The sequence below is a fragment of the Hippoglossus hippoglossus genome, chromosome 16, assembly GCF_009819705.1.
Source record: "Hippoglossus hippoglossus isolate fHipHip1 chromosome 16, fHipHip1.pri, whole genome shotgun sequence".
In the NCBI taxonomy this organism is placed as follows: domain Eukaryota; kingdom Metazoa; phylum Chordata; class Actinopteri; order Pleuronectiformes; family Pleuronectidae; genus Hippoglossus; species Hippoglossus hippoglossus.
In genome coordinates, this window is record NC_047166.1 from 12,148,092 (window position 1) to 12,170,362 (window position 22,271).

The 22,271-nt window shown below is 41.4% G+C and overlaps 3 protein-coding genes across 5 annotated transcripts; 2 read left to right on the forward strand and 1 right to left on the reverse strand.

The window, feature by feature from the left end:
- Positions 1–1,412: 1,412 nt before the first annotated feature.
- On the forward strand, positions 1,413–5,593 carry LOC117776563. Its single transcript, XM_034610602.1, has 2 exons — positions 1,413–2,217; positions 2,713–5,593. Exon 2 carries the CDS (start codon positions 2,727–2,729, stop codon positions 3,528–3,530), a length of 804 nt encoding a protein of 267 aa, XP_034466493.1. The 5' UTR covers positions 1,413–2,217; positions 2,713–2,726; the 3' UTR covers positions 3,531–5,593.
- Positions 5,594–9,529: 3,936 nt separating this feature from the next.
- On the forward strand, positions 9,530–10,091 carry LOC117776568 (sperm acrosome membrane-associated protein 4-like). Its single transcript, XM_034610610.1, has 2 exons — positions 9,530–9,675; positions 9,788–10,091. The coding sequence occupies exons 1-2, from the start codon at positions 9,543–9,545 to the stop codon at positions 10,006–10,008; spliced, it is 354 nt and encodes a 117-aa protein (XP_034466501.1). The 5' UTR covers positions 9,530–9,542; the 3' UTR covers positions 10,009–10,091.
- A 103-nt stretch (positions 10,092–10,194) lies between these two features.
- msh5 (mutS homolog 5) lies at positions 10,195–20,563 on the reverse strand. Of its 3 annotated transcripts, none has more exons than XM_034610582.1 (26): positions 20,427–20,563; positions 19,161–19,271; positions 18,957–19,080; positions 18,723–18,803; positions 18,384–18,437; positions 18,148–18,269; positions 17,934–18,043; positions 17,730–17,765; positions 17,262–17,344; positions 17,125–17,170; positions 16,609–16,747; positions 16,334–16,396; positions 16,119–16,247; positions 15,845–15,917; positions 15,650–15,759; positions 15,378–15,458; positions 15,137–15,224; positions 14,706–14,773; positions 13,894–14,012; positions 13,685–13,811; positions 13,012–13,110; positions 12,662–12,736; positions 11,203–11,349; positions 10,836–10,973; positions 10,681–10,754; positions 10,195–10,554 (listed from the first exon to the last, which is right to left on the reverse strand). In XM_034610582.1, the coding sequence occupies exons 2-26, from the start codon at positions 19,257–19,259 to the stop codon at positions 10,434–10,436; spliced, it is 2,406 nt and encodes an 801-aa protein (XP_034466473.1). In that variant the 5' UTR covers positions 19,260–19,271; positions 20,427–20,563; the 3' UTR covers positions 10,195–10,433. The 3 variants fall into 3 exon arrangements, with proteins under 3 accessions (XP_034466473.1, XP_034466472.1, XP_034466474.1); XM_034610581.1 differs by having other exon boundaries at positions 13,012–13,161; XM_034610583.1 differs by lacking the exon at positions 12,662–12,736 and having other exon boundaries at positions 13,012–13,161.
- Positions 20,564–22,271: the final 1,708 nt, after the last annotated feature.

The window sequence follows — 22,271 nt, forward strand, 5'->3', positions numbered from 1 at the left end:
CTGTCCTCAACTGACCTCAGTCATTTCACCACACACACACACACACACAAGCAGACACACAGACAGATTATCTCAAATTGTGGTCTTTATCTGTACATTTTGGAGTTAAAGAGGTGGAAAACACATTTACTTAAGTACTCCACTTAGTACATTTTTGAGGTACAAGTAGTTTGACAAACAGTCACAATTTAAGGTTCATGCACGTTTAACCGTATCATGGACTTTTAAGACAAATAGAGATTCCTCCTGTGGTGCAAGTGACTTGAACTCTATTGCAGGAGGAATCTTTTTAGGTTGTTTTGATACGTTTACTCTGGATTTCAGTTTTTCTTCCAACACTAGTTGGACAAAGCAAACTCAACTTAAGGGCAACTTACTCGCCTTTTCCAGAGCGTCCAGTCTTGAAGATTGATCTGATGTACTAGCTCGGGAATCTTTCATGATTTCACTGTCTGCTTTTTTAGGACAGATTTTTACCTGTACTGTAGTATTTGTACACTGTGATATTGTTACTTTCAGATATTTGAATTACCTAAAAAACTAAAATTGAGGCACATACCTCTGAAGAGGCCCAACAGTCCCATTAAATCCAATCAAGCTGCATTCATTTACACACTCATAGATATCACCTCCTATGATGTGCCAGATTTTCTTTTCATTAAGAACCATGAATTATTCTCTGGAAAATTGGGAAAAAATGCCATATCTCACAATATTAATGAAACTGATAAAAGTTATGGTCCCTTTATTTGGATCTGCACCAAAATTCAAATAGTTCTTTCATGACCCATGTCCCATCCCTCCAACAAGTTTAGTGGAAATCTGTTCAGTAGTTTTTGTGTAATCCTGCCAACAAAAAACATGTGGTGAAAACATGATGTCCTTGGTGGAGTTAATAATCATAATGAAAACCAAATTTACTGTATTTTCTGAAATTTGGTTACATTGATTAAAGACCAAGACAAAACTTTCATTACAAAAATCTCATGAATGATTGACAGCAGTTTCTTCGCCTGTGTGCACATTTATTTACTTCACTGTCAAATCCACACCTCGAGATTATAGAGATATTTGGATTTAAGCCACTACAAATATGTAAACATGATTCAGCAAAAACAAATATGTATTTTCACTTTAAATTTCTGAAACCTTTGAAGTTAAACATTGGATTTTTCATCTCAGATATATTGTTACAGGAAGTTAGGTTTGGATCAGATAACAGAAACATCAGGACACCTGAGCATAGAGCCAAGTAGTAAATACCTTTAAACTAAAAAGCTCCGGCCCCTGTTTACTGTCAAAACCATGCAACTGAAAACTGGCTCGCTCTTACACCCATGACCCAAATGGAAAATGGTAAAGACCCACCCACAAGCCAGTGTGCTGTGTGGGCCACATCTGGCCCGTGTCCAACATAATGCAACTTCCTGTGCAATCACCAGGCTGTGTGTTCACTACACCTGGTTCGTAAGCAACAGGCTGCAGCGTTAAAAGCCAAGAAACCACAACCAGCGTGAACGTGTGTTTCTACGCAGCCAAACATTTCACCAATACAACATCATGACGTATAAGTCCAAAACTCCTGCTCCTACCTGGTAAGACAAATGACCCACCGCTCAACAAGGACACCTATAGGGACATATTTGGTGTCCTACATTCTACAGGGCTCCTACAAGTGTGGTCCTTTAAGTCAGCAGTATGACTCACTACTATTTGACTTGAACGTTTCGTACAGGCTCTCTGGATGTGCTCCTTTGAAAAAACACTCGATGGTTGATGATCACTCAGAATAACAGAGCTCACCGTGGGACTGGCCTGGAGCAGCCACAGATTCCCACGACCCCTCCTCCACCACACACACAGACACACACAGACACACACACACACGGGGCTGCACAGGCGCTCAGGCAGTGAGGAAACAGAGGCAGAGCAGCTTTGCACCACTTTTTTACTGAGACTGTTATTTACTATAAAAGCTTCACTTCAGCAGCAGCAGCAGCCGCACTGGAAAGACGAGGAAGAAGAGCAGCGTCTTCATCCGAGGAGGAACGAGGTGAGAGAAGAAGTGTGGATGTAAGAATCAAAGTGTTGGAGAAGAAGAAGAAGAAGAAGAAAAAGACGCACACGGCGGAGTGGGAGGAAAAACGCAACTCAGCCTGATTTATCTCGATGATGCCGAGGATCCAGTTTCTGCTTCGGATTCACGTCCACAACAAGGCAAGTACCCGACGTGATCGCTCACTGGCCGCGTTCACACGTTCACATAACAAGACACTGATCTGCAGTGAATCAAGCCATGAATTTAAAGAGGAGCCGCATTAAAGATTCATGCGTAAAAGCGCATGTGAAATGTGACTGTTGGATCAGCCGGTGTGTCGGAGGAGGGAATCAAACAGTGAGTTGAGTTGGGGCAGTTATTGTACTAACGTGACTCCATTTATTCTCTCCCCTTTAAATGACTGCAGCGAGACAGTGGAGTGAAGTGACAGGGTCCTGTCGGGTTTGATTCCCCTGATGGGGACATGAGAGGTTCAGGAGCAGTTCAGAGGAGGAGATGGTTGAGGAGGGGGGGCTGCAGGGGCAGAGGGGGGCTGGCATCTCATTAACTCGGCCACATGTCTTATTAAAGCAGCTATTTCCTGTTGTGTGCAAAGCAGAGTGAACTATCTTCTCTGTAACACCCCCCTGTACTCTTCTTCCTCTCTTCTTCAGAGTGAAGCCAGAGGATGACTGCAGCCAGTCCAGTCTGCAGCCCCGCCTCCTCCCACTCCTCACCTGTCTGCCTCCCAGCATGCCACAGGCACCTGAGGATAGGCAAGGCCCTCCAGACCAAGCTGCCCCTGCGCTCTGCCCCCGGCGCGTGGCTTCTCCTGGGCGTAGTGGTGGTCCTGGTGGGCATGAGCGTGGCAGTGGCGGGCTATGTGTCCGCGGAACCGAAGCCCGTGGGAGGCCGCGGCAGCACCCACGCCGAGAGGATGAAACTGACGGGGCCCGTGGTCATGGGAGTGGGCCTGTTCATCTTCATCTGTGCTGCCACGCTGCTGTACGAGAACCGGGACCAGGAAGTCCTCAAATACGAGACATCTGACGACCTGGAGGACCTGAAGGGAAGGTACAGCTGGGAGGACTCGCAGGAGCAGCCCAGCTTCGGCTGCCAGGAGCAGTGGGAGTGTAAAGACACAGAGCAGGGATCCTGGGCTGCTCCGGCCCACACACTCCCACTCTCAAACCAGAGCTGGGGGCCTCCTCTTCCTCCTGCTCTGCCTCGCACCAACAGACACAACATCAGCAGCAGCACAACATCTCCGGATGCAGGTGGTGGAGGTAACGAGAAGGTGGACATAAAGGAGGAGGAGAAGGAGGGAGGGTCAACCCTACTGGCCCGAGTCTTGCACCACCAGGAACCGACTCCTCACCCACCTTCCCCCTGCCTGTCCGTCTCCCACTCCTCCGTCTACTCGGACTCCTGCAACTCCAGTGAGATCCACTTCAACATACGGACAGACTCTCCTCTGCCGCATCAACACTGAACCCCCCCCCACCACCACCACTGGTTCAGCTTCTACCGTCTCATGAAACATGCATGACGAGACGCATTCTAAAGTTTTCATGTGCAGACGCAGACTATGCATTCCTCAATAAACTCACGAAGCGTGAGCTCGTACGGTTTAGTCCCTTCGAGGGGCACGGAGGCTCTGAGTCACTGTCTGGGAAGGTTTTACTTTTTTTTTTACCCCACATGGTTCCCTGACTCACTCGCATTTAAAAGATTGGAGCTACGCTGTTTGATGTCAACTCAGCATCTTGTACGTCTTTGATCGCACCCGTGCCCGAGAATCCTTAAAGCCACTGCTTTTCTGACCATATTTGGACGCAAGGAGGTTTGCTGAAAAGTTATTTGGGTGCCACACTCAACTCTTGGCTTTCCCTCTTTCCCTCTCTCTCACACACACACACACACACATCCCTGCTGAGGTACAGCGTCTACATTTCTTTGCTTAAGAGGTTCACTGAAGAGGATGAGCTAGATTAGGGCTCAAATGAGTCTTTATCTAATCTCACACACACTGTAATCTGCTCTTTATCTGAGGAAATTGCGTCTCAGTATAAACAAGAGAAACACACACACACACACACACACACACACACAGAGGCCACACTCCTCTCACTCCACACCTACAGCCCCGCTATAAATACCAGCTGATGCTTTGTACACATGCAAGTGTGGACTCCACTGCTTGGTTTTTTGTTTTACAGTAATTCAAAACATTTTTGTGATTCCCACTGCTCAGCTGCTCAGTTTTCTCGAGCGTGGCGAGGCGAAAATCTTCAAGAGTTTGGAGAGAGAAAAAGAAAAGAGCAAAATCTGGTGAGGCTGGGATGAGTTATTCCTGACGCAGCGCAACTGAGAAACGCTGTCCTCTCTCCCACCATCACGACCTTTCATCTCCTCTCTCTTCATCATCATCGCTTTCCTACGCTTTATTCAAATCCTCCTCAATCCTCCTGCTGCAAAGAAAGAGAAAATAGGGCACAAAAACAATGCAGAGGGAAAAATGTTATCAGGGAAAATTAAGCCAAATGAGCGTGTTTGAACAGTCGGAGGGGTACGCAGGGGTTAGGGTTTCAGGATTTTAATTATCACCAGCATTTTCTCCTGCAGCCTCTAATTACACCGGGGATCAGTGTGAAGGTTTTTATAGGTGCTTCAGGACTGCAGAGTATTTCCTTGTTGTTCGGGCCCATGCTGGGATCCTGCCATCCAGATGACGAGCGAGACTGAAGTGTACAGTCATTTGCAGCCACACATTTTGCTCACTAAAAACATCACCCCTCACCCACACCCACACACACACACACACACACACACACACACGGTGGAGGGTTTTGTGTAGGTGCAGTGAACATGTATATTTCAGTGGCAGGGATGATTTGGAGAGACGTGTGTGAATCCTGCAACGAGCTGCAAGCAGAGTCCTCCGCTCTCATCGCTCGGAGGAGCAGCTCCCTCCTCGCCCTCACTCACACATACAACAGTTCTCAGTGTGACATCATGTGAAGCAGTGGTGGATCTAGGATTCCTTAGAATTAAGGGGCCATAAAGGGGCCACAATTTACTCAGAGGGGGCAATTATACGTCCAACATCCATGCACAAGTCCTGATTCAGAAAGGTGCACACTGAAGTCATTCCTTGTTTACTGTTTGCTCTATGGCTTTGATTCAAAGCCACACATCTTTGAATATATTTGAAAATTGCTCCTTGTTCAAGCACATCATGTTCTTCAAAAAATCTTAGAAATATGTTATTTTCTTTAAATCAAATTGTCATATTTGTTGTTTGTATTGTTAGGTTATAAAAAGAAAAAGACTATTGTCAGAACCGTGGTACTACAGGGGCTAATCAGATTTCAGCTTGGGCCAGTGGCCCCCTGGTCCCACCCCTGGATCCGCCACTGATGACAGAAACATAATGGATTGTTGAGCTGAAGCTGATGTTTTCATTACCGATTAACCTGCAAATAATTTCCTGGATTACTGTCATTTGTTTTTGTCTTCACTCAGTCAGAGTTCTGCAATAAACCCAACATTCATTCAGGTTCTAATGTCCAGTTTGTTTTGAAACTGTTTTATCTCGACTACACTCTCATGGTGGAGGCTGCAGTTTGTGTTGACGGCTGATATAATAGAGCTCCATGGTGGTGGAAGCTGTGACCACTGTGGTGAATGAGGGCTTTCACCACATTTGATTATTTTATTCACCCCATTCATATCAGTGAGGATCGATGGAAAAACAAACACCTCTTTGTATAATGCAGCAAGTTTAACAACTACATTCTCCACTATGAAGGTTGTCAGAAAAGAAATGGCGCCCTAGCATTCAGATTGTTACCACTACCGAGGTTATGTTTCAACCCGTCTGTTGTTTTGTTGGTTGGTGTTTGTTTGTGAGCAAGATAATGCAATTACCAGACGGATTACCCTGAAACTTGGAGGAAGGAAGAGTCTGGGGCAACTGTGGATCCGGATCAGGGGCGGATCCAGGAACACTTCTGAAATAATGGATCCTGATAATGTTATATTCAGGGGACTGATATTTATGAGTGTGTGCAATTTGGTGTAGATCCAAATAAAAATCCAAACATCAACAAAGTTGAATGGAACTTGTCTTGGTGAGCTGACCCAAGCATGGAGAAGAAAATCCACACTCACTAAAAATACATTGTAGACTGTGAAAAACATCAATAAAATCCGAGCCCTTAAAAAGAAAAGAAAAAAATCCTAAAAAACAATTTGAAGTCAAAGTGAAAATGAATAAAACCAATGTTTCAATAAATTAAACTTCAATGTATAAAATATTTATCGGCCGTGACCCACTAGATAAAGTGCATAGTACAAAAAGAGATCAGCTTTACTGACTGTAATTAATATGATTCATGTTGATTTATATCAAAGTTATTAGAAGTTAACTGAGGTGATGAACTGTCTCTACCTGCTGCAGTTACCATCATTTATACTGATGATCACATTACATTTAGATGTGAACTCTCACACCATGAATTTCAGTATCTTCACACACCTGCACACATCACTGCAGCAACAGAGAGTTCAGGAAATCTTTAAGGTTCCTCTCCGGCACAGCAGCGTTACATAATTCAGCAACACACGTTTAATGCTGCATTGAGAATATGACTGAATCGAATCCCCTCCTGTGAGAGAACACGCTGTGTGTGAGTGTGTGTGTGTGTGTGTGTGTGAGTGTGTGTGTGCATTGATACATATCTGAGCAGACGGACAGTAGGCTGTAAGCTGCTTAACCCTGCGCTGACTCAGAAAACATGCAATTTCTGTTCCTTAAGAGGCAGAGGAGCGATCATCAACATTTTTCTTTGTGTAGACAGATGAGAGGCTGAGGATCAACCAGCCTGAAGACGCTGCTTTGAAAAAACAGCTTTTTTTTACACCTGTAACAGCAGAAACAGGGATTGGGTTAAGACGTCTACACGACCAGATGGAGGGAGAGAGATATGTTTTCTAACACCACCCTTGTCCACATCTGACATTCAGTAGTTAGTTTTTTTTAGAATCATAGGGACCTTCTTTTAAAACAGCTTAAAAACCAAATGTCATTCCCTGACATTTAAAGAGACATAAAATCCTTCCGGCATCATTACCACACTTCTCTGCTCTCCTCCAAATTGCTGCTGTTTCCCTTCTACTTTGCAGTTATTCACTTTGATCATTAGCAGCTTCTCAGTAGTGTGACCGGCGCAGGGCAAATAGCAGGTGTATTCCTGACTAATCCAATTGCAGTCCATGCTTCCGGTCTCCTCCACAGTCCTCGTGGTGCAATCAATGGAGGAAGCATCACGCTCAGAATGAGAAATCTAATATTCTGTGTTCTCGTCATCACAGCGCTCGCTCCGACTCAAGGTAAGAGGATGTAGTATCAGGGCTATAGATTAAGTGAACTGTAGATAGTACATCTAGATAGTATATCTAGTTATAAAACATTATTTCTACAACAACAACAACTTCTAAAAAACTTTATTAACCTCTGATCGATGAGTTCTTGTTGAGCAACAGTTTTTTGCTGGTTTGGATTAGGATTGAAATTTGAGGACATTTTGGAACGTGACAGCATTTATATCTAGGACACTATACATGACCCATCATGCATAGATTTAATGAAGAGTTAAATGATTAATTAGGGATAAACAGTATGTGTTAATTCATACCAAATTAATACGCTTCTGGATTTGTGAAATATCAGCAGGGCCATCGTCATATTCTGTTACTTTTTTTTTATTTCTATGTAACGTGAGTTGATTAAGAGGTGACGTGAAACTCTGCATTTTATTTCATACACTTATTCTCAGTTGATAAAAATCCACTGCAGTCTACTTTCACTCCTTGAAAAAGTTTGATCTGCAACTAATTTGACCTAATTCATCAAATTATAGAAAATCTTCTTAATTATTCAGGGTCATTATTTGGTTTTTAAAACTTCAGGAAATAGTGGAACTTTTCTCTCTGGCTCAAAGGTGTTCCCTTTTAATATCAAGTGTTGTTTAACCAAATGACCCAAACATATTCAAGTTAATGTAAAATGAGACAAAGCAGCAAATCCTCACATTTGAGAAGCTGTGACCATCACATATTCAACATTTTTTCCACTCAAATATATTTTCTGTTAATGAATTATTTGCGGCCCTATAAAAAAAAAAAAAACTCCCTTCATTAATGTTATAAAGTTTCTGTGGAAAGTGTTTTGAAAGCGATGTTTCATGGTAATTTTAGATGCTGTGGGATAGTCTGCCCTCATTGATCTAAATGAGACAGATTATGTAACACAAAGCAACAGCCCTACATACTAATGTTACATCCTCCGAAATTAATTCAACTGCTTTCATCAACATGCACCTAATTAACTGGCGGCTGAGCCCAGATTTAGACCATGAGGTGAAAATAAAGAACAGTGCAGAGTCTGTTCTTCCCTCTCAATAAGCCTCACTCCACTCGTCTTATATCTGCTTGTTCACCTGAGCTAGCACGAGCTAACAAGATGAGAGGGGATAAGGATTGTGAGTCTCACTGAAAAACATCTTACGGCCCTGGTGAAAGAGATCAGACCTCTTGCCAGCAGCAGACGATAGCAGCGCTGAAGCCGGCCACATGGCAACAGCATGTGGTCTGACAAACAGGGAATAAGTGCTTGAATGTTGAAATACGCCGCCTTTGTAGTTATTTGAATATTATACAGATGTGTTAAAATGTGCTTAAAATTGCCACTTGCATTTTGAGGAGCAGTGCAGTACGGTGCAGTAAAGTCACAACCCTCCTCCTCCACTGTGGGTTTCTGCCAACGTTTTCTATTAACTCCAGTATCTGCCTGGTTAAATAAAAACACGATGCTGCCCTAAGACTTGGAGCCCTCTCTAAATAACACAAGTCGCCCAGTCAAAGAAACACATTCCAGACTGCTGCGGAATAAACAAAATATTTCCAAGATGATGGAGCGCTCGGCAGAACGTGGCTCATCACTTTGGCTCGGTGCCCTCCAACAGCACGACACTTCCCACATTCAGCAGCCCCTGAATTATAAATGCGTCCAACAAGATATTACATGAACGCTTGGAAATCTGAATAATCCAAAGCATTTTATCCTTTAACCTGACATGCAGTGTTAATGACTGTATATTCTCTGGTATCCTTATTTTAGCATGTCTTTTAAATTGTCATGTTTAATATTGTTTTATCTGCTGTTGTTTTTTTATCTTGCTTTCTATGCCACAGATCTCCTGTGCAGCAGGTTTAATGGGGTTACATAATGCTTACAATAAATAGATACACCTGTATCTGTATCTGTAGATAATGAGAATTTAAAGGGACTGTTGGGCCTTGGCAGAGGTTTTCCCTCTACTAAACGATATTCTACTTTTGCTAATTACTTGCTTTTATTTGAGAGTCTCCTGCAGCAATCTGAGCTGTTTTGTGTTGTTCTTTGGGTTCAGGTGAGGAGAACGAGCAAGGAGAGCCGCTCATGGATTCATTTACAGAAGAGGAAGACTATCTGGAGTGTTTCCGCTGCGACCTGGGCTTCTGGGACACCTGCTACACCACCCAAACCAACTGCAGCCTCGGCGAGCGCTGCTTCACAGGCCGAGGGAAGGCAGGTGTGGTGGATAAGAATTTGTATCAATTCATATCTGAGCATTAGAAAGTGTGTCAAGGTTATCAGGGTGAATGCAGTTTATCTTGACACAGAACACCTTCTTATCTCCATAGCGGATGTTCTGGAGGTTAAGACTCTGGGTTGTGTGAAAGCAGAGGAATGCGATGTGGAGACCTCGGTGGAGCTCTTCCTCAACCAAACCGTCTTCGTCATGACCAAACACTGCTGTGACAAACCGTTCTGTAACTCGGCTCCCAAACTTCCTCTCTGTACTCTTTTGTACGTCACTGTGGCTTTTTTAACGACCTGGCACGTCACTGGACCCTCAACGTGATCACAATAAACATTCTACATTTAGTTACTGATCTTAAAAAAAATAAAAAAAGACGCTGAAGTGATGATGAATGGACTGAGAATTCACCAGCTTTTACAGATTATTTTGTACTGTCTGGTAGACCACTGAATTATTAAACATTACTTGTCATGGCATAAAATGTATTAAAATAGAGTAAATCTGTTTTGTGTCACATTTATTATTCTGAAATGTACAAACAGTACTTACATGGAACAAAACACAAAAGGAAATTGAGCAGGGTTTTTGTAACTGTTAGTGCCACAGTTTATGTACAGTGTGAGTAGATAACTGTATCCAGGGAGAATATCACTTAACGCCCACTCCCAACACCGACTGACCACCACTGAGAACTGAGACCAACTGACCACAGAGCTGCAGAGAAAGGTTTGCAGAGGCAGGACAGTTCAGCTGTGGTTCAGCAGCTCTCCAGCAGAGGGCAGGAGCTCTTCCTTCATGAAGCTCTGCAGATCCAACTCTTTGTCCTCCAGGTTGAGGTTCAGAAACCTCTCTACCACAGACCTGCACCTGTCAGTAGAAACACATGCACACATGTAACCTGTCTGTAACACACACATGCTTAAGACATGCACACGCAATGCTCTCTAGTGTGGGCTTTGATTAGTCTTTCTGTGCAGTCAAAGTTTAACAAACCTGTTTGCCTGCTCATCTGTTGAAGCTTTGTCAATGCGTTTAATGGGTCTTCCTGTCCTGTAAAGTTCAGACACCTGAAGAAGAACACACCCCCCAGCAGTCAGCCTATCACAGCATAATTCTGTGTACCACTGTGTGTGTGTACGTGTGTTTACCTCCACTCCTCTTTGTACAAGACTAACTGGCAGGCCTGCCAGAGTGGCGATGTTGGCAGCATAGCTGGAGTGACAGATCCCTTCTTTCAACTGGTACAGAAACACCAACTCATCCCCATCCACTGCTGTCTCTAGAGTCTAACACACGCACACACACACACACACACACAAACAAAATTAGACACTTATAAATATTACACTTATACTGATGCAAAACATATCTGAAATGAAGACATGGTTTACATCAGTAGATGATGGTTATTTGGAAGTCTTCATTATTCTGCAGCAAATTATTTTGACCTCGTTGAACATATCATAGAAACACTGCTGCGTATAGTGTGAGCTGGGCTGATGTGTCCGTCAGTACCAGGAGAGACAGCAGGGCAGAGGAGGGTAGAAGGCCCAGCTGCAGCAAACTGTGGAAGTTAGTAGCCAACAGGACGTGAGGAACGTCCACTGGAGCTTTCCTCAGCCAGTGAGACATGGATGCAGCCAGCAGCGACAGCCCGTCCACCTGTAGGGGGACATGACACGGTTTCTGAACAAGGAGGAAGCTGCTGTGGGTCAAAGTCTTCAGTCTTAATTCAGGTTAAGCTCTTTACTCAAACCCTTTATAGACTGACATTGAGTTGTTGCCACAGATAAACAAATGAACAGGACTGTCCTGTGTGTTGGTCTGTGGATGAAGAGAAACACACACCAGATGTTCCCCTTTCTCTTTCACTCAGTTTGTTTTTGGGAGTTGCATTATTTGTGCTCTTTGTTCAGCTTGTTGTTGGCAAGATTATTGTTCATTTCGAGTCATGATTGTAACATCTCCTGAGGGAAATATCTGGCTCCTCAGCACTTAAATGTTCCTCTGTTCACCAGGTGGTTTCTAACTGCGTCTGTCTGTCATTGTTTTCATGTTGTTTTTCATCTCTTACATCGATATAATAAAAATAACAATCATAGCCATTTTAACTTCTTGTCATTTTCATCGATGAACTGGGACCCGTGACAGAAATTATTAAACCTAAACTGGCGATTTTATTGTGATGTTTTTGTTTGGCCTCTGCCTCCCAAGCCTCTTTTTTTTCTTCTTCAGGCAAATAAAATTGGTTTGGACTTTGGCTGTCCCTCTCCAGAGGGGAATTTCAGACAGTGATGGAGGACAGAGAACATAATGACACTCTGAGTGTACACTTGCTAGTATTTAGCAGCAAATATGCTCCAATTACCAAAAATAAAGTATATTATAAATCATAAAACCAACACAGCAGCCATTTCAAATAGCTGTTATAACATTCTATACATGTTGCTTTCACAACATTCAAAACGTAATCATTACTTTCCTGCTAAAACCGAAAAAGAATTCCCCTATTTAGCTTATATAAGTATATTTTGAGTAAATTCAAGTACACACATTCAATAATTTACCTATAACATCTCCTAATTGATTAATAAGCAGCTGTGTTCATTAATTTATTCGCCAACAGCTATTCACAGTAGACGTTTTACTTGTTGACAAATACTTTACATCTATGAACACTTCAAATATTCTTATATGTGCTTACAAACACTAAACAAAGGCACTGGAAGTAAAGTGTTACTTCCCTCGCCTGTAGATGGCGCACATCAACACTTCTATAACTGCAGGTCTGAACAGCTGCTGCTAAGTGGCACATGGTGAACTGACCCGCGGGTGTGTTCATGATGTAGCTCTGAATGGGATAATATTGTCTGGGATTGTTTTCAGGTGCCTCACATTAATGACACTGTGCGTCCTTGTTATGTGCATACATGTGTTTCTAATTCACAGAGTGCTGGAACAAGTTGGTTCTCACTGTGTTAGTTCCTTTTCCAAATTCATCGATGAGAACTAATGAGTTGCCAGTACTGCAGTTGAGAGCCTGGGCCATCTGGAGAATAAAGACACAAACAGTTATAGTACACTAAATTTGTGTGTGTGTGTGTGTGTGTGTGTGTGTGTGTGTTGCAGTTATAGACACTGGTTGCATAATTTTTAATTTCTCGATAGGTGGACAGTGGGAGGTGGGGACTGTATTCCTGGAAGTTCATGTCTTTTATTTTACACACACACACGCATATCCACATTGTAGACAAAGTTTGCGTACATAGAAGTGTATGTGTCAATATGTGTATGTTTGTGAGTCTGTGTGTGTGTGTTTGATACCTGGTTGAGGTCAATCATGAAGGTGCTGAGGCCCACGGACACAGACTCTCTGCTCTGCATGCGGGTGAAGATCCCATCCACCAGACCGATCTCCGCCTCCTTCGCCGGCACGTTTGAACCAATCAGAGCCATGAACACAATCAGACCAGCCTGCCACAGTCAAATCAGATAAAAAAGAAGTTACAGGTAAGGAGCCAAACAACATTTTAACTGAGGTTCTAGACCCGAAAGACATACTGGTCTGCCGATGCCAAGCTAAAGTTAGACCGTCTGGAATTGTGAACTATATATCTTTTACATCATGACATGACAGTTGTCATTATCTATCAGCATGCTCAGGTAACTAGTATCTTAAGTGCAACTACTGGTGCTGAAGAAACATAATGAAAGCTATTTCTAGGTAATTATGCATTTTTTTCTGTAAATTAAGTTTTTGTCACTGTTTTTTAATTATTACTTTTGCTTTAAAATCAATGACAAAGCAATTTGATGTAAACAGGAAACTGGAGTACATACACAGTGAGTCAAATACAGAGATGTTAAAACACTGTCGCTGATTCTGCAGTGAAATAACACAAACAGTTGAGTATGACTGATTTAGAAGCAGTTTATTATCATCCTTGTTACTGAGATGATAAACCTTGTACAGACAGATATTTTATGACTGTCTTACCTGTTTGAGGTAGATGCTCTTGCCAGATGAGTTGGGTCCTGTGATGATCTTGACTCTGCCCTGCGACTCTGTGCTCTGGAAGGAGTTGTCCACAAACACAGGGGCGCACAGCTCCAACAGTGGATGTCTGGAAAGCGATTGAAAAATATACTCAATGTAGATTTTTGTGTTGTAACAATAATTTACATATCACGTGTGAGTGCCTATACCTGCCCTGTGTGATTGTTATGCTCCTGTGGCTGGTAAGCTTAGGTGAGGAATAGCCATACTCCTGGGAGGCGCTGCTCATAGCCATCAGACAGTCGAGCTCTGCAGCGAGATCCAGGACCTACACAACACAACACAACACAACACATTAAACACGCTGAATGCTGTAAAAAGAGGGCTTCTTACCAGAGACAAACAGTGACAGGTGATGCAAGAGTAATAAAGAGGAAGCTGTATATTTAATCATGTGATTTAAACTGTGGTGAAATTATAAAAAATTTAAACATTCTGAGCAAATGCACCACAGAGAAGCACATTGTGTTACTGCAGAGACTAACCAGTATGAGGGTGGTGAGTGTGAGTGTTTCATTCTCCATAGAGAGATTTGGCTGAAAAACCAGTTTAACAAAGCTCAATAAGTTTAAAATCCAATGAGTCTATAATGTAATAAAGCTGTTAAATTTTAGTATAAACCACAATCTGCCCAAAAGCAAGGACATTCTTACCACAGCTAAAATATAAAAAAAATAAACAATAATTTGTCATCTGCCCTCAATGATAATAACATTAGCAGTTGCATCATGAAATATCCACACATCAACAATGAGGCAAATATCTTAGCACTTAAAAATGACCTTTTTATGGGTTCGAGGCCTGTTTCATAATCAAAATGAACAACATATCCCAACTGAGGGAAACACAGTCAATCATAACAAAATCCGCCTACGCACGTTAACAAAATTACTTTCACACCAACAGTCATTTTGTCAGAGTCCTGTTTAAACACTTCAAGTGGACAGTGAATCACACCAACCTTGTAGAGGGAGCTGCTCCTCTCCAGGATTGTGTTTTGCAGTTGTGTCATCACTGCCGTCTCCATGTCTGAGAAAAGGGGAAGTGGACCATCTGGGACTAGAAATCTATTGTATATCTCCGCCGACCACTGCAGTTTCAGTCTATATACATTTTTTTCATACTCATATGAAGAGACCATGACCTTTGACCTGTCACCGCTGGTATCCAATCTGTTCAAGTGACAACTGGTCGAAATTTAAGTGAACATTTGTGCCAAATTTAAAGAAACTCCTTAAAGGCGTTTTTGAAATATTGTGTTCACAAGAATGGGACGGACATAACTAAAACATAATGCCTCCAGCCACTCGTTGTCTTTGGCAAGGGGGCATAAACATATCTTGGATAGTCTGCAGTGATTGGTGTAAATCTGAAAGGGAGAAAGTCAAAGACCTCTGATGTCACAGTGCAGGTCTCCCAGGAGGTGGTCTAACTCCTTGGTTCTCTGGCTGCGGTAGTGCAGACGGTCCTCTGAGAGAAACTAGGTCACACACACACACACACACACACACACACACACACACACACACACACACACACACACGGTATAAACACTGATAATGCAGATGATAAAAACATGAGCGATTCGTCAGTTTTAAAAACACGAACAAATAAGACAAAATCAGAAACACACCATAAAATCAAGACCCTCTATCTCAAAATCCTCCCTCTCCACCATACTGGGCAGGCGAGGAACAGAGAGCAGGAATCCAATCTGTAAAGAGAGATAACTATGGTATATGAGCACTCATATACAGTATATAGAGCTCTAGGTAAACAGGGTTTTCCTCATATCTGAGAGATATGACTCCCGCAACCAACATGCAGACAAAAGGCAGAAAATGAAATAAAAATGTAATTGTTGAACAGATGCAGCATGTAGCAGTGTAGATATAAAGATTAGACCAGAGGGATGTAGATGACGCAACAGGAGGGGATGCGAGCCTCCAGATGCTCCAGCTCTCTTCTGGCGACATCTGTCAGGAAGTCAGACAATCCCATCATCCTCCTCTTCTCTGACAGAGGGAGATAGTGTAATTAGGAGTTCATGTTAAAGTCACACAGGCCCACAAACTAAACTAAACACTTCTCTGTACTCACTCTCATCTATAGCTGGGTCCACATTTGGTTTGATGGTGAAGCGGTTCTCTGCGATGCTGGCTTCGAAATCCACCTGCATGTCCCAATTCAGAGATGGACTCAAACTCATTAATGAACAATAAATACTCTTTTATTTTTTATCGGCATGAACAACCAATTAGAAAATAATAATAAAACTTTGTTACCTTTCCTTAAGTTCCGGGACTATCATACAGAAGCTATAAAGTAATCAACCAATTTTCTGTAATTGAAATGTAAATAATCCTAAACTCACAACTCGGCTGATGACGGAGGAGATGTGGTGGAGGTCATCGGAGAAGCCCTCACTGATTTCACGAAAGAGCTGAATGGATTGAGGCAGGTGCCGCACTGTGTCCCTGATACACACTGTACTGTACACCGTCTGACAATCACACACAAACACAACATTTTGTTCACATTCAATATAGCTTGTCACATTAAAATGCATGTTAACACTGCAGCTCCAACCTTGTAGAGACCTTGCCAGTCAGTCACTTTGGTGTGAGAGAGGGACATCCTGCGCAGAAGAGTCTAACACACACACACACACACACACACACACACACACACACACACACACACACACACACACACACACACACACACACACACACACACACACACACACACACACAATGACACGTGGTGTTAATGTACTGGTAGTGACGCATTTGGTTAAGTGCTAAATAGTCACAGATGTGAAGAAATGGAAATGGAAATGGAAATTTGCTCAGAGCTGTTACTGGTATGTTTCTGATGTTGCGTAGCGAAGACTGCAGGGTGCTCTGGACGTCTGAGTTCTGAGGCGATGAGAAGAAACGTATCACTTCCTGTCTCCTGTGTAAAACAGCCAGGTCCCGTGTCGGCCTCAGAAACCACTGGCTGACAGAAGAAAGGACATTTCAACTTATAGTAAATGAAAATTGTACAAACTCACAACCTTCAAATATTACCATATCGGCCCAGAATTTGTTGTGTACTCAAATATGATTGTGTAAAGAAAGACTGAAGATTTACATGAATGTACATTCCCACAGTGATTGTAGCATGAAAATAAAACCACCATAAAATAATCACAATAAAAGTATATATAACAACAAAATTAAATTTAGTTTTTGTCATACAGTATATTTACATAATAATTTTAGCCGTGCAAACAGTTATTTATATTTGGTATTATTGCTTTTTATGCATGATGTAGAGCACATTGAATTTCCCCTATTTATTCACGTGTGTGACTGGAATGAGTTGTTTCTCACCGGAGCAATCTGGAGCCAAACTTACACCTACAGCGATTTAGTATACCTGTATTAAACAGTTATAAATGATAGTTGTTAGCGGTCACATGGTTACAGAAGCTAGAGAATAAATTAAACATTGATATGAAACTGCATACCATAAAGACTGAGTCCTTCTTTTTCGCCTGAATGCAGCTTGTACACTGATGGATGGAGCTCAGACTTGAAGATCTGCAGTACACTGAAACAATACAAATTCAATGGTTCACACTTCTCCTGTGCTCGCCTGCTTCAGGTTATAACAAACCTGGAACAAGGTATTTCATACAATCTGATGTGATCTATGGTGCACAGCACAATGGGTGCCAATCCACAACATTGAATTAACAATCAAAAAAGTTAAATAAAATACAACACAAATTAAAAGTAAAAGAATACACAATATAAAGAAAAATGAAATTTATAACATAAGAAAAGTCAGTCGAATGTAAAATCTACTGGTTTTCGGTCTCACTGTATATGGATTACGAGCAGCTAATTCAATAAGAGATTCTTGTCAGATTTTTTATAATTATAATATACATAATAAATTCTTGATTATAGATTTGTGATCTGTGCATTCTTACCTGTACGTGTCTCGATCAATATACACCACACCTTTCCTACATTGGGATGAAGCATAAGCAAAAGAGAGATTTTATTTCATTGAAAAAAAAAAAACTTCAGTGTTCTCATTATGAAAAATGTGTAATCACAGTCCTACGTGTGTGTGTGTGTGTGTCTGTGTGTGTGTGTGTGTGTGTGCATAGCTACATTAATGTGGGTCTTACAGCGAGTAGGCGTTGAACTGCAGGATAGGAACTCTAACACTGCTGTCTTCCAGTTCCACTCCCACTCTCCTCCTGTCCAGACATTTTAGCAAAGCGCCCACTGTCCTCAGCTACACAAACACACACACACAAACAAAAATGATGGACAGTTTGCAGCCAGCTCCTGCAGTATGATAGGTTGTTGGAGAGGATGATATGTAAACAGCTGGCTCACCATCAGAGGCGAGTCAAAGGAGATGCAAGAGGAGAGGTAGGACATTTTGTCTCTCTCTGAAATGGAAGGCGGAAGAGAAGGAAGATGGGCAGAGAGCAGCCTCTGCTTACTAACCTCCAGACCTGCAACATTCAAATCATGTCATACATTGTGGTAAATCATGCAAATTTTATGCAAAAAAAATCCTGCCTAAAAATGATGAGAATACTGTTTTTTATGGGTGAGAATCTCTTTACCAAAGTCAACATATGGATAAGTAACCACCTCTGGTTTGTAGTCTGGGTTTGAACCTTGGATATAAAAGAGAGGAAAATGGATGAACTTTAAATAAAAGGTAATTGTCAAAGTTGTGGTTTCACATGATGAAATTGTTACTAAAGTTTGCTCAGAAAAATATTTCTCATATCAGCGTATACTAGTTATACAACCACTAGCTGGCTGCAGTGTCAAGTAACTCCTATCTCATTTAATTGCCTTGACCCAGAAACAACTTGTCTCACGTCATATCAAAACAAAACTCTCTGTGACATTTTTCCGTCTCCCCTTCTCTATGCTAATCATGTCCCAGAGCTCACCCAGTTGTTGCAGGAAGCGGGTCATGCAGCGCTCCTGCTTTGCACTGGTGATGATCACATGGGGACTAACCTCCTGGATAACTAAAAGGAGAAATAAGATGAGGCTGAAGACTTTTAGACTGAAGTGTCTTCAGTCTAAAAGTCTATGATATTTAGACAATGCAGTGCATAAGAAAACATGAACCTGTCTGTTTGAGAAAGGAAGAATATTATTGTGTCTATAATTGTGTTTACCTCTGGCCAGCAGTTGGAGCTCATGGTTGTCAGGCATGTCTATCATATAGTGTAAAGAAGAGTTCTCACTGTTGTAGAAGCAGAGGCCCACTTGTCCATGCTGGGCCAAAACACTGAGTAAAACCTGGAGATATGCAAAACATGTAAGAGTGTGCATCTGACTTCTGCAATTACCCTGCGGGTGAGTGTGACGCCTGAGCTCACTGCAGCTGAGTCTTCCTCCTCTTCATCTCCATTTATGCCTGGCCCATCGAAAACTAGTTCTCCTCCTCCTCCTCCTCTGAAACCTTCCAGTGTTGCCATGAACAGTTTACTCTGCAAAGGACCAGTAAAGTTAGAATAATTAATCATCTACATCAGTTATCAAGTCTACAAAAAGGCACAATATCTTGACCTGCCAAAAAGGCCGGTTCAGTGATTGGCCTCACTTGACGTCACCTTTGAAAAGAGAACAAAGACCAACTTAAAACAGCCCTGTACTTTGAAGGCCTTCCCTTACACAATGTTTTTTACAGACTCAGAAGCTCATTCTTTGAACAACTAAGCCTCAATGTTCTACTGAACCACTAAGAAGATGTTATATTCCAGCAGCGGTCAGATTTCTTCATGAACACTTTTAGTTGTGGGCTGGATCCATGGCAGGTCAGCTGATAATCACGTCATCAAATGGCCTTTTTTATGGTGTTTTCATTATTTTGATGTGCACTGTGAATGTAATGTTTATTGTTAGTTGTCTGCATTTGAAAGCAAATGAGTTTCCTCACTGGGAATTTATAAAGGTGTCTAATCCAATCATTTATTTACAGACGGGTAAACGGTGAATCTCACTCAGCTCCGTTATCTGAGGGGACCTGGAGATTCAGGTGAAGAAGTATCTAAACAATTTACACCAGTAAAAGCAGATGTAGCACACGGTAAAAATACTCCATTACAAGGAAAAGCCCTGTATTCAAAATTGTACTGAAGTAAAAGTATATAGTACCACATTGGCAAAATGTACTAACAATCTTAAAGGTAAAAGTACCAATAATTTGTGTTTGTGTTGTTAGTGGACCACTTTAATTGCCATATGAATATAGCCTTTAAATGCCAACTGTGTGGGGCTTATAATGCATCATACCTTATAAACTTTAAACCTCAAATCTTAAACAGAAAATGAACTACTATCTATCTAATCTATCTGAAAAGTATAAGCTAAAAGCTGAGAAAGTTATGAAATGTCATGTAGCAAAGGAACCTGGTAACTAGTAAATAAAGAACTAGTTCCGGGAATTGTACTGAAGAGAAGTACTTGTAAGTAAAAGTACTTATTTTCCTTTCACACAGTCAGTATCATATCATAAGGATAGCTAACATTATAGCCAACTTTAGCTAGCATTAGCTTAACCAATGTGAGCAAGCTAGCCCAGTTTAACCAGAAACAACAGCATTATTAGCAGTATTCATGTAAGTCAGCGGACATATACTCACATGTTGGGTTTGGACTTGTTACAGGAAAGCAAACATGAAGCATTTACAGTTGGTAAACACGACTTTAAACAGAAAGTTAGCTTTAGCTGTAGCGCTGCTTGTTTTCATTTACTGTGCGAGTGGCGCCATTTTTCCCCTGTCTTGCTGTTGTCATGGCAACAACTTTGGAAAGTGGATACACTGACTGTTGAATGTTGAAAAAGGATCCAACATGGAGTCAGAGTCTTACACTGTGTTTACTTTCATTAAAGAAAATGCATCAATTTATATTCTATACAAACATATTCTATAGAGAAAGATACATTTTTAATTAAGACATAGATTCAATTAGAAAACAAGATATATCTGATGAATTCAATTACAAGAGGCACAACTATCAACTATCAGATAGTTTTAAAGTGTCCCTGAGGTATGAGAGACTCTAGTACAGGGTCAATTTGCAGCCTTTTTCAATTTTTATAAATAAACATCATGTTATGATTATTTCTTTGACGATAAAGTTGATGATATTATTATTACTACAATTATTATTATTTGAATTGATAATGATGATTAAGAACTATAATAACTTTGATCGTAATTTAGTCTTGTTGCCATTACCACCATTTGTTGTTTTTATGGACTTAAACCTCAAAGTAGCAGCACCTATCACAAGTGACCTCTGGTGGTTAAACCTCCTGCTGTGAAGCAGTGGTGAAGACATGCATTTTGTTGAGGTGCTGCAGACTCTACAGAGACCCTCAAAAAGCAACTTGCAGGTTAAAGATTTCAGTGAATTATTGTGCAGGAAACTGGATGATGAAACTTGATTTTCAAAATATTAGATTTGCATGACTGTGACATCTGGAGTCGTTTTTGTGAGAGAATTAAGAGTAAATCCAGCAGTACCACATTTCACACACTTATAGATATGAGTCCTCTTAACGTGCCTGATTTGTTTTATTAAGATCCATTAACTGTTCCCTGGGATATCATGAAAAGAAGGCCTGTCGCACAACGTAAAATAAAGTGATAAAAAAAATTCATAGTTGCAATCCTCATGTCACTGAACTTAACACCACTTTGGTTTCAGGGTGAGGAAACACTTTAAAGGTGTTGAGGTCTTAATATACTTTTATTTCCTTATACTTTTATACTCTTAGTTACTGTCATTGCTGTTCAAAGACCTTCAGTTCAATAAAAGTGTAATTATAAAACAGAATAAAGTCAGACAAATTTGACTTGGACACTGAATTTCTATATTAAAACACATAGTTATTGTACATTAGCTGTGTTTGGTTTTAATTGCCCAACAGCAGAGAGTTTAAACCCTGAAACTGAAGAAACAAGGACAACACAGTTTAACTTCTAAACAATGGAAGTGTGTTTGTGATTAAAAAAGAATCCCCCAGTGATTGATTGGTCAGTTGACTGATTGGCTAACTGATTAACATGGAACCCTTAATATGAGATCCATTCATCAGCTGTGTTTAATTTGTATTGTTTCTGCTGTGTTTAATCTCATCCAGGGAGATCTGATGAATTGTTCCTGTGAGGACAGACGAGGTCGGGCCTTCAGTCTGTCCTGCAGCACTGTCTTTATAATGGAGGAGCCTGACACTTCTTCTCACTCAGTGCAGGATCTTCAGCAGATCGACCAGCAGCCGCGTGGAGGAACATCGCAGAGGCCTGTGTAGGTAAAAATCTATTTGTGTGGATTCTTTGGGTTAGCATAACTTTATTACCTCCATCTAAGAGGTTATGTTTTCGTCTGCTTGTTCTTCGTTCTGCTTTCCAGTATTTTTTCCTTAACTTATTTAAACATAGCAAGATAGGATGCTTTTCAACATTTTCGCTGTTTTCACA